This window comes from Cupressus sempervirens, chromosome 11 (assembly GCF_028749045.1).
Source record: "Cupressus sempervirens isolate cs-2001-9-10 chromosome 11, ASM2874904v1, whole genome shotgun sequence".
Lineage (NCBI taxonomy): Eukaryota > Viridiplantae > Streptophyta > Pinopsida > Cupressales > Cupressaceae > Cupressus > Cupressus sempervirens.
In genome coordinates, this window is record NC_143128.1 from 460,235,353 (window position 1) to 460,248,187 (window position 12,835).

Below are 12,835 nucleotides of genomic sequence, written 5' to 3' on the forward strand. Positions count from 1 at the left end.
GTTGTTGTTCTAATGCATCCATGGTTCGATGGTTCGATAGTATGAACTATGTATTTAGTGGTTGATCCTATATACAAGGCGATTGCAGTGGCTGGCTACCTATGCATTTCGGTGAGATGGATCATCTACCATATAGACATGCTCGGTTCGTGCCTTCTTCTTCCATGGAGGTTCTTCAGATCAGCAGTTTGGCAGATTTTGCGGCTTCTTCATGCTTCAATGATGCTGCTCCTTCATGATCACTTCTTGTTCCTATTTTAGGGGACAATTTCCCTAGTTGGAGACTTCTTCAGTTCTTCACTAGGTTCTTACCTCTTTTTGGGGGAGGGTTTTTCCCACATGGTCTTCTCTCTTTCCCTGCTTTCAGAGGTTGCATCTTCTTGCATTGTACTTGGGTACCTAAAATGGCCTCGTTGTCGGGACCCATTATGCATTCATCTTAGTTTTGTGAGCTTAAGGCATTTCCCTAAGTTGCACTTAAGGGGGGGTGTTAGAGTAAATAATTAATTGTTAATTATTTATTCTATTTACTTAAGCTTACTTAGGTCATGCAGTTATTTAATGTTTAGTATTTAATGCATGTAGTGGTTAGTTGTTGGAAACACGGGAGTTTGTTCCCTTCTAGTTGTCAATCTTATCTTCTACCACCTTCTAGCTTGTTCTACAAGCTTCCATGAGCTCTTTATAAGCGGGCTCTCCCTCATTGTATCACATAAGATCATTGTGCATATTGTAAATACATTTTTCTTGTGTTTGCATTCATGTGGTCTCTCATGTCCATTTAGGGTTTTGCCCTTGCTCCATGCTCTTCCTTTCTTTGGCTTCTCTTTGACAAGTTCTCACATGCAGGTGATCTTGGGCGTCTTTGGAGTTGGCTTTTCTCAACTCCAACATTAACAAGATCACAGTGAAATATAGGTTTCCTATGCCAAGGATGGATGAAATAATAGATTTTTTGAGTGGAGCAAAGTATTTTACTAAGATTGATTTGAAGAGTGGCTATCATCATATTAGAATTAGAGAAGGTGATGAATGGAAGACTTCTTTCAAGACAAAAGATGGTTTGTATGAATGGTTGGTTATGCCCTTTGGTTTGACTAATGCACCTAGTACTTTCATGAGGTTGACGAATGAAGTTCTGAAAAGATTCTTAGGTAATTTTGTGATTTTTTATTTGGATTATATTATGATATTCAGCAAGACTAAAGAAGAACATCTTGAGCATATTAGACAAATATTGCAGAGGTTGAAAGAGGAAAAGTTGTTTAATCTAAAAAAGTGTTTTTTCATACAAGAGAAAATTGTGTATTTAGGATTTGTGATTTTAGCTGATGGTTTGAAGATGGATCCTGAGAATGTTAAAGAAATTTTGGAATGGCCTATACTTGAGAATGTGGGTGAGGCACGATCATTTCATGGTTTGGCTAGTTTTTATAGAAAGTTTATAAAGAATTTCAGTTTTGTTTGTAATGGTATGACTGAGACAATGAGGGGAGATAAAAAGAACTTCAAGTGGACACATGGAGCTAATAAGAGTTTTGAGACTTTGAAACAAAAGGTTGTTGAATTACCTGTATTGGCTTTACCTAATTTTAACAAAGTTTTTCAAGTTGAATGTGATGCAAGTGGTAATGCAATAGGAGCTGTATTGAGTCAAGAAGGTATACCCGTTGCTTTCTTTAGTGAAAAGTTGAATGATGCTAAAAGGAAATATTCTATGTATGATCAAGAATTTTATGCTATTGTCCAAGCATTGAAGAAGTGGAGACATTATTTGATTCCTAGAGAGTTTGTATTGTATACTAATCATAAAGCTTTACAATACTTTGGAAGTCAACATAAATTGAATCAAAGACATATGAAGTGGGTTGAGTACTTGCAGAGTTTTACATTTGTGATCAAGCATAAGAGTGGAGTTACTAACATAATTGCTGAAGCATTGAGTAGAAGACATTCTTTGTTGACTGAAATGAAGGTTGAAGTTCTTGGTTTTGATGAAATGAAAGAGTTGTATGATGTTGAACCTGATTTTTCTGAGGCATGAAGAGAGTGCAGAGCACCAAATCTGATAGATCATATAAGTAAGTATGATGAGTATTTCATTCAAGAAGGTATGTTGTTCAAAGGCATTTAGTTGTGTATTCCTAGAAGTTCTATGGGGTTGAATCTAATTAAAGAAAAGCATAGTGGTGGATTAGTTGGACATTTTGGAATTAATAGGGCATTGAGTTTGCTAAAAGAGAAGTATTATTGACCACAAATGTATAAGGATGTTCAAAAATTTGTAAAGAATTGTGGAGTTTGTCAAATTGCAAAAGGAGTGAGTCAAAATACTGGTTTGTATACACCTATTATTGTTCCTGAGAAACCTTGGAGTGACGTTAGTATGGATTTTGTTCTTGGATTACTTAAGACAATAAAGAGGTATGATTCCATATTTGTTGTAGTGGAGAGATTTTCTAAGATGGCTCATTTCATACCATGTAAGAAGACATCAGATGTTGAGCATGTTGCCAAACTTTTCTTTAAAGAGATTGTGAGATTGCATGGATTACCAAGAAGCATTATTTTTGCTAGAGACAGTAAGTTTTTTGGTTATTTTTGAAAGACTTTGTGGAAGAAGATGAGTACTGAATTAAAGTTTAGTTCTACATACCATCCACAAACAGAGATTGTGAATAGAAGCTTAGCTAATTTGCTGAGATGTTTAGTTGGGAATAAGCCAAGCAATTGGGATATGGTATTGGCACAAGTTGAATTTGCATATAGCAATTCTTTGAATAGGAGTACAGGGAAGACACCTTTTGAGATTGTTACTGGAATGCATTCTAGAGATATATCAGATTTGAGAGATGTTACTGGTGAAGAAAAGAGAAGCATTGCAGGAGAAGAATTTGTTGATTTTATGGAGTCTTTGCATAAGGAAGTGAAGTTGAGGTTGGAACAAAGTAATCATAAGTATAAAGAGAATGCTGATCAATCTAGAAGACACCATGATTTTCAAGTTGGTGATGAGGTGATGGTTCATCTAAAGAAAGAAAGATTCCCAGTTGGAACATACAGTAAGCTAAAGATGAAGAAATTTGGACCTTGTAAGATCTTGAAGAAGTTTGAAGAAGTTTGACAATGGTAATGCTTATTTAGTTGAGTTACCTGATGACAGGGACATATCTCCTATATTCAATATTGTTGATTTGTATAAGTATCATGAGTCAGATGATGAAGTTGTTGTATTAGAAGATTATCCTAAGAAGCAAATTGAAGAAGTTGAACAAATATTGGATCAGAGAGTTGGCAAGAGCACAAGAGGAAAAGATTATTATGAATATTTGGTGAAGTGGGAAAATAGGCCTATTAAAAATGCTTCATGGATTTCTCAATCTGAGCTGGATTCAACTTAGATTGTGACATCTCAATGATTCAGGAGAATCATTTCTTTCAACCCTAGTTGTCTGATGTAGGAGCATCCTAGATTGCCTTGTTATCCTACTCATTTTTGTTCATTCTTCAAGTTGGTGCCTAGCAATTCCTTCATGTGCCTAGTTATTGTAGCACTCAATTGATGATGAGTTATTGTAGCACTTAGTTGGTGCTGAGTTACTGTAGAACATAGTTGGTGTCAAGTGTTTCTTCATGTGCTGAGTTACCTAGTGTATGCCAAGTGACTCTTCATGTGTCGAGTTAGCACTTGGTATCAATTTACTATAGCACTTTGTTGGTGTTGAGTGTTCCTTCATGTGCCAAATTACCCATTATATGCCAAGTGATTCTTCATGTGTCAAGTTACCCAATGTATGTCGAGTAACCCTTCATGTGTCATGTTTTCCTGTTTATGCTAAGTGTCAACATTTGAACATGATTTCTGCGAGCTGACTTGTGAGATTTATTTCGATCACAACATTTATGTTAAGATCTTTTCTTGGGATGTGTCTAGACCATTGTTGGGTCGACCTTCCTCTTATGTAATGTTCTAGAATGATCTATAAGTCATTTTGGCAAGTATATATAGAGTGTTTACCCTTAGAGTTAGGCAAGCTTTTGGAAGAGTAATTCTAGAGAGTCGAGCTAAAAGTGCAAATTTGCAGTTGGATCTTTGAATGTGAATGTATTTGTAATTGGTCATAACCTAGAAGGCCTTACAATTGGGCATGTAAGAAGATGTTTTGATGAATCAATAAAAATATTTCTCTCTCTTCCTCCTTTTGTTGTTGTTCCTTTTGTTTGCTTCCATTTTGTTAACTCTTGTAGGGTGGTGTGGATAGTTAGGTGAGCCTTTGGCCCTAGTTATTCATCCTTTGCCTGTTTCACACACACACACACACACACACACACATAATAAAATTGAGTGATGCACAATAGTCTTGAAAGAATCTTTTTTATCTCTCAAGGATTATCTTGGATCACCAAAGGTGTAGTCAACAAAAAAAAAAAGAATTCTATATACATAAAGAGGTAATAAGCACATACATTTTGTTTCAGTGCCCTTACCTTGTATATATAATCTATGTGTATTTCTTTTGTTTGAAAGGGAGATCGACCTATGAGAACAAGTCAATTTATGATATTATTGTTGTGATGTGGAGCCTAATTATACTTAGAAGTTAATTTTTTCCCATTTATTCACATAAACACCCCCCCCCTCTTCCTGTGGGGTAGTGCCCCTTGCGAGGTCCTAGGGCAGCATCAGGTGCGCTCCCTATCATAGTACAGGGTGGGGTCGAGGGGCAACATCCCTGTAGGGGGTTTTGAGGGAAGCAACCCCAAAGCCAAAAATGAATTGACTATTGCAAAGATGTTGACTATCATTTTTTTGTTTTGGATGACTTATTCTAGCCCTAATTTTTAAGCAAAAAAAGTGTGTATAAAATGGCTTAGGGTTAGGGATTTCATAATGTATGATGATATTGTAACTTCTTACTGTGATATTGAGCTATAAGGGATTACAAATTATAATCAATGGATAATAATAATATTGGACTTGTTGTTGGTGGACATAGCCAAGAGATTGGGTGAACCATGTTAAATCCTTGTGTCTTGTGTTCTCTTCTTTGCAATTTATTATTTTATGATATTAGTTAAATTCACATGTAATTGTTATTTCTATCTGTGGTTAATCCTAATAATTGCAACAACTATTTTCAAGAATTTCTAAGTATAATTATCTTTTAGATATTAGAAAATAGTAAAGTGGATGAAGTCAATGAAGTCAACAAGAGAGTGGAGATGTACATTGCATGTAATTAAGTCTAAAAAAATACAACAAACATATGGTAATGATGTTGATCCCAAAAAATCCCTTTAAAAATTTGAAAATATAAATAAAATTTTCAACAAACAATTAATCTAGGGTAAGGATTTAAGGGGAAAAAAAACTTTTATCATCAAACGACATGTATAATTGATCACATGATGGTAATTTACATTGTGCTCCATGTGAGAAGTTATAGGAATGGGGTCAAATGGACAAGTATTAAGGCATACATATAAATTGTGAAATTATTTAAATAAATCATAAATAATTATTTAATTGATATCTTGGGAGAGAGTAAAATTCAATATGTTAAGGTGCAGACATGTTTTAAATATGTACAAATTATATCATTTTAAAGATTGTATGTTATATACTTTACCCACATATGAATATATTTTGATACATGTATCATATCCCAATAATTTTTACACTTATACATCTATATAGATGATCAATTTTCTAAGCAAGGTTATTCACACAATAAGGGAGTTGACCTTGTGGTCATAAACTTGATCCTTATTTATCTAAGATATAAAGTCAAAATTTGGTCAACTATTCTCCTTTGCTTTCTTACCTTAAGCTAACTAAATATATGTATTATAAAATTTGAGTGCTACACAATATCTTTAACGATGCTCATTAGCATTGATTTTATGATCTTATAATCTCTCAATGACTATCTTGTTGTATCTCGGATCATCAAAGGAGTATTTAACAAAAAAAAGATGGATTTCATATACATAAAGCGGTAATCCATTTTATTTTAGGGTTCTTTCCTTCTATATAAAATCTTTGTGCATTTCTTTTTTTTGAAAGGGAAATTGGCCTATAAGAACAAGTCATTTTATGACATTACAACAACTATTTTTAGGAAATTTTAAGTATAATTATATATTAGATATTAGAGAAGAGTAAAGTGGATGAAGGTCAACCAAACCAACAAGGGACTGGAGATGTACACTACAAGCAATTAAGTCTAAACAAATAGGAAGAACACGTGATTATGATGTTAACCTAAATACATTGACTTGGTTCATGATAAAACATGACTTCACCATGAGCTCCAAAGCATTTCATTTATAACACCATTTCAAGCCAAAGACAATTAAGATTAGAATCATCATCATATGACACTTGTTCTTCAATCAGACAAAGATAATAGCACCCTTTTTAACATTTACTTTTCCAAAATAATAAAAATAGAACATTACTCCACCATATAATCAACCAAGATTAATTTATATATAATTAAAAATCTCAAATATTTTATCATCACATAAACTTGAACATAATGGGGGACTTTCTATAAAGTCAGATTTGAGTCACCAAATGACATGTATAATAGATTACAAATTAGCATCACCAAAAATGTCTTTTAACAAACCCAAGAAATTTTGGGGATAGCTAGGAAGATATGGTATGACTTTATGACTTTATTCCTTTTGAGGACGAACTTATATTGTGAGCAAGGGATCTAAGACTGAAAAAATAGGTTGAATATAAAATTAGGATACACGAGTAAAACTGTTTGGAAAGGCAATCAAAGTCTCCCCAACCTTTCACGCAGGGATGACGATGTCAATCAACCCTGTACAATTCACGGTCTATAATATCAATCAATCTACCATGAGAGTTCAGTTATTTACACGGCGGTGTTGTTGTTGCAGACTTCACTTGCCAAAATTCCAGAGATCTATCTCACAGCCAAAGTCGTGAGGGTTAATTTTGTTCATATTCCGAAGTTGGGGCATCGCAACAGAAGATTCAACAGGAGCGTGAGAGGCGTATCTGATTTCCTTGCAAGGGGGATCCTCCTGATTCAGATGTGAGGCTACAAGCCTGTCAAGAACTGTCCAGTCATTCAAATTCAAATTTTGCACCGCTTCAGACCTCAGCTGATCACTGCTTGTCGTTGAGCCTTCCAGTTCTGCCATGTCCAGAGACATGGGCGGGGGGTAGCATGAGCGTTTAGAGATGTTCTCTGCAACTCTTTCTGGAAATAAGCGCTTCATTCCAGAGGAGGAAGAGGAAGGAGGAGGAGGAGCAACGGCGCAAGGGAATTTAGGGCTTTCCAGATGGGGTAGCTGCATGAATTGATCCTGAGTGGAGAAGCCGTATTGCATGTCAAGTTCTTGTTTCATACACATATTTGCTTGCTCTGTCGCTGTGTAGTGCATCTGCTCCGCTGCAGAAGGGCCGCTGTTCAGGCACTCTATGTCTGGGATGAACTTGTTCTTGCTCAGGTTTGGCGGAGGTGATTCGTTGCCCTTGAAATGGTTCCGCTTCTTGAAAACCCGGCATACTACCCAGCCTTCCTCCTGTAACTCGTTGAATGCCTGTCGGAAAACATGTTCTCCGTCAAATTCAAAGGCAGGAAAATAGTTTCATCGAAGTTTCCCTGTTTAATTGATTCAGGAAAAAAAATCTTCTGAATACTAACAAATTATGTATTTATCACTAAAAAAATATAAATTCGTCATGCCTAAACAAATTACGAGCAGGAAAAGAGTTTCATCAAAATTTCCCTGTTCGATTGCTCTAAATGGAAAGAATCTTCTCGAATACAAAACAAATTTGAATTCCTCTTAAAAAAAATTTAATCGTCAGATAACAGTTTGTCACGCCCTCTTCAATTGCTTCGAAAGAAAATAATCTTCTTGAATACAAAAATATTTGTGTTCGCCACTAAAATAATTGGATTTGTCTGAGAACAACTCGTCACGCATGATCAAATTACCAAGAGGATTAAGTGTCTTCATCGAATTTCCCTGTTCAATTTCTTCAGAAATAATAATATTATTGAATGCGCATTGCGGACAGAATTTATATTTACCATTAAAATAATTTTGTTTTTCTCACGAAAACCAGCAAGACAGGTTACAGGAAACGTGAATTGACAAGACCGAACGCATCAGGCAGAAAATTTTACAGGAAAACGTAATTGACAAGCTACGACCTTAAACATTTGAACTAGACAGCTTCAAGAAAATATTTTTACATTTGCCTGTGAATTTTCGTTGTCGTCAAGGCGATATTCGTGCATGATCCAGTCAGTCTTCTGGCCATGAGGTGCTCGGCCTCTGTAGAACACCAGCGTCTTTCTCATTCCAATTCTCTTGAAATCCATGTGTATGGCTTTATCCCGCCCCGTGGCTTTCCAGAATCCGGCTGCCGTGGCTCTGTTAGTGCGAGTTCCCGTCGGATATTTCTTATCTTTGTGACTGAAGAAGTACCAGTCGTTCTGCGGAGTCGATCCAATTTTGCATCTCTCTGCACAATAATTCGACAAAGAATAAGATAATCTTACAGAGCATTAAAAATAATATTATAGATCATGAAAGAATCTCAAGGTGTTTTCAGTCGTGAGAATCGAATTTGTACCCTGAATATCCCAGGGCTCAAGCTTGTTGAGATCAACATCGCGAATAACATCAAGATCAATCTTTTCGAACGAGACTTTCTTCTTGAGGTAGTAATACAAGAGCTCCTCCTCGGTGGGATGGAAGCGAAAGCCCGGCGGCACGCGGGATTGTCCGTTAACTGACAGAGTCATCGCTTCTGCGCACACACACATAGACACAGATCCCGTTTCAGTGGGCTCAAACAAGCCAAAAATATTCATCTGACACAACTTCAAACAGAAAACATACCGTCCTAGAAATTTATGGAATCTGTGCTATCCGAGCAACGAAAAATCGTAAAATCGCTTTCAGACAGCACATAAGTGGCAAGGGTACAGAAGACGTGAAAGGAAAAATACAAACAAACAGACAAAATCGTATGCACCTAAACCTCACGGTTTAAATGCTAAAAGCCGCCTACCAGAAATGGATATCGAAATTACAGTCCGGCTGTTCAAAATCTGTTAAAAACAGTGAACTTTTACCCGGAAACTTGCACAAGGAGATATAATATGTCCGAAAATATAATCTACGACTTAGGGTTTCAAGCTTTTAAGTGACGACGGTCACAAAGGCGGGCGTATGCAAGAAGACTCTTTTAAGGGAAGTGGCGTCCACGTAGTAACGAGCCTTTTAGGCCGAGAAAACCAGACTAGCTTGATTATGATGTGGAAATACCAAAGCAAGTGCGAAAGGGGTGAGCGAACGAACAAACCTTCAAGTAATGACGTCGGCGGTAAGGAATTCTGCGGGAATTGACACGAATCTTCTCTTCTCCAGCCTATCAAACGAAATGTGAAAGCGAAGAGCAAGTCGGGCCCGGAAAACGGCTCGCAACAGCTCCAATAAATGAAATTTCGGTCACTCCAGCAGTCGGTGAAGATCGCAAAGTCGGTAACTGAAGATTTCTAGTCTTGACTTTGGCAGCGGCAGAGAATGATTAGATCGGGCGCGCATAAACAAATCAAGATCAAGAGTTATGATTTTGTGCACAGCAATGGAAAAAAGGTCTTTTCCTGCGAAGGAACACCGAAACTTCTTCGGATTGCCGCCTAAGGCGATCCCGCAAAGTCAAAGCGAGAAAAAAAACGAAGTTCGTGAGAGGAAGCTTTTTTTCTGTTTGCTTTAGCTCAAAAAGCGCGCACACAAGGGAGGTGTGGGGGTGTGAATACAAATGTGTCCTTCCGCGTCCCTGGCACAATCTGACTGACAGCCCAGAGGTGATTCGAACCTGGGTGGATGAATTCTGGAACTGAGAAACCCACACGCTTAATACTAAATAAGTACCTAGTGTATTTTCTCCCCCACATTCAGGCGGAAGAGGTATTTGAATCACATGAGAGAGCGGGCGGGCATGTGCAGGGATTGTGAAAGTCGTATTGAATCGCTCACAAGTACCGAGGAAGGGAGGAAAAAAGTATTTAAATACATCACCACCACCCCTTCAAATCCGTGCTTTAACCCTTAAAATAGTGCCACCAGATTTTATCATGTTTCGCCCACTACCTTCCAAGCCCCTCTTTTTTTAATCCCTCCTTCGGGGTTGACTTGGGCCTTAACACCGACATGATGAGTGTGATTAGGATATATAATCCACATTATTTGCTCATCGCTTGTGAGGTGGAGGGGATTGTCATGATGACAGAAAAGTAGTTTGTTGAAGGTGGCAAACCACAAGGTTGGGTAGATGGAGATGGGCCTTTGGCATTATTTCACCCTGCACTAACAATTATGCCCCCCTTGGTATGGTATGGTTGGTGCCCCTCATCTCTCACTTTTGCTTTGACAACTCAACCCACCTTCAATAACAATACCCTCACATTTTCTTTATTTCTTATAACCAACCGAGAATCTTTGGCCAACTTTCTTAATCTAGCCTTGTTCAAATCATGCAATACTAGTACATGCACTTTCGTTAGTAATACAACATTAATAGTTCATAATTCATGCACTTAAAATTCTTTTAGGTGATAGTAATAGAAGGATTTTCATGTGATCTATTTTTTCTTTATGGTACACTTTTATATTATATTGTCAAACTTTATAAGTTAATTTTAGTTTTTATTTCGTATGTTTTTTAAACTTTTGACTTATACGTAAGTGTACAAAGGTGTTTCAATCTTTGCTTTTGATGTGTCTTACATTTTCCCATGTGAGTATCTTAGAAGAAGACACTTGACAAATAAGCTTAGTCAATCTCTCTTGTTTCACATTTAACATATTTTTGTCTAAATGCTAATATTTCTTATCATTTCATATAATCTTTGAACTTTTAACTTACATAAAATGTACTAGATTATCTTGATTTTTGTTCTTGGGCATGTTAGTTTCTTGTTTAGAAGATACTTGACCCAATCTATTGCTCATTTTTCCACCTCTTGGACATGTTTGCCTAAATGCTACCATTTCTTAGCATTCCATACAAGTTTTAGGTTACAGGGTACCACATTCTTTAGTAGCACAATTGTCTCATAATGTTTAAGTGAACTTTTTGGGTCCCATATTATTTCTTCTTCAACTTTTTGTCAACCTCTTCTCCACAACACTCAGTTGGTTTCTCTTGTTTAGCCTCATATACATATTTTTATCTAAATGTTACTAGTCCTTATCATTTCATATGAATCTAGGTCTTCTAGTCTCACTTAAATGGACCAAATTATCTCAATGTTTTGCACCACAAGTCTAATTGTATGAGTGAGTAATTTTTTTTTTTGTCTCGTGCACTTCTTTAACATGTCTTTTTTTCAAACTTCAACAATTCAAACTAACCAATTTTCCTTATTTTACCTCTTACACGTATTATTTGTTAAAATATTTTTAACTTTAATTTTATCGTTTTATACAATTTTTTATATTTTAGTTTATAGAATTAGAATATAATGCATTGTAGCTTGACCCAATTGATTTTTGTCTTTGGCTCTTTCTAGACAATATCTTATTATGACTTTTTAATTTAAAAATATATCGTAATGAAATCATAGGTTGCTATCCACCTCTTATATTAAAGTAAGATTGAAATAAAAGAAAACGTGATTAAAAAATATAAATATTAATGGAGTAAATTAGTTGGGATTGAAATGCCAAAATGTTTTGGTGTGGATCATGTACAACGAACCAAAGCATTAAAATGCCTTGCAGCTTTAATCATTCGCGGCTTATGTTGACTCATTATTAGACTCGGGAACATGTCCAGCCAGTAGAATTTTTCTGGGGGGAATTTAATGCAATCCTTGTTGACCTTTCTTATTTTTCTGACGTACTTATGATGCAATGTACAGCATAAAATATTGCAGAGAATTGAAGGACCCTGTGTGAATAGTTCCTTTCCCTGTTCAAGGTATTAAAATTTTAAAAATATATATATATATTCTAACTTAAAGGAGGTTTAAAGAATTTATTGTCATTGAATAAACCTTTGATTTATAATATGTGTCGGGTGTAACTGTAAATTTTGGTTATAAATCATAATTAGAATTTTAAAAATATTATTAGTATAAAATAAGTATTTTCTTTGTGATAAAAATATTATTAGTATAATATAAGCATTTTTTTTAAGAATAAGGAATTGTCATCATTTATTTCTTTTTTTTCTTTTGGTCTCTTCTATCTTTTCTGATTTAAAAGAGATTTTAGAAGGTTTAAAAAAAAAAAAAAAATTCTCAAGAACAAATAAATCTTATCATTTGAAAAGTCAATTTAAATAAATAGTTGTTATAGAAAATGTTGGGTCAGTAGAATTAATTGCAAATCTTGTGTAGTATTCATATAGGGTTCTTTAATAATCGATCCAGAATATTTCAAAGTGTAGCTTCTATTTGTATCTACATTTATTTATAAATTTATTTAAGAAGTTTAGTAAAGAATGTAAATGGTAGATTCATTTAGGAGAATTTAGAGTGCCTTCATTGGAGCTTGGATTTCATTGCATATTTTCGACAAGAATTATTTGGACTAATTTAAGAAATTGTTTCTATGGATCGTTTGGAAAGAATGGAGGATGTGATATTTAATAAAAATGATATACAATACTTGTCTTAAAAATAAAAAACTAGCCTATTAATTCAAGCTTAAGCGGAAAAAAATTGTAGAAAATGTCAAGGAATTGTAATTTAAATATGTAATTAAAAGAAGCAAGAGGAGAGAAGGTTGGAATGTATAGTGACTAAAGAACTTGCATAAAATG

At 35.3% G+C, this 12,835-nt stretch overlaps 1 protein-coding gene across 2 annotated transcripts; it reads right to left on the bottom strand.

The window, feature by feature from the left end:
• Positions 1-6,471: 6,471 nt before the first annotated feature.
• Positions 6,472-10,215, bottom strand: LOC149530379 (NAC domain-containing protein 105-like). Of its 2 annotated transcripts, none has more exons than XM_089809994.1 (4): positions 9,368-10,215; positions 8,633-8,809; positions 8,250-8,521; positions 6,472-7,587 (listed from the first exon to the last, which is right to left on the bottom strand). In XM_089809994.1, the coding sequence occupies exons 2-4, from the start codon at positions 8,802-8,804 to the stop codon at positions 6,922-6,924; spliced, it is 1,110 nt and encodes a 369-aa protein (XP_089666120.1). In that variant the 5' UTR covers positions 8,805-8,809; positions 9,368-10,215; the 3' UTR covers positions 6,472-6,921. The 2 variants fall into 2 exon arrangements, with proteins under 2 accessions (XP_089666120.1, XP_089666121.1); XM_089809995.1 differs by lacking the exon at positions 9,368-10,215 and adding an exon at positions 9,074-9,187.
• Between the last annotated feature and the right edge of the window lie 2,620 nt (positions 10,216-12,835).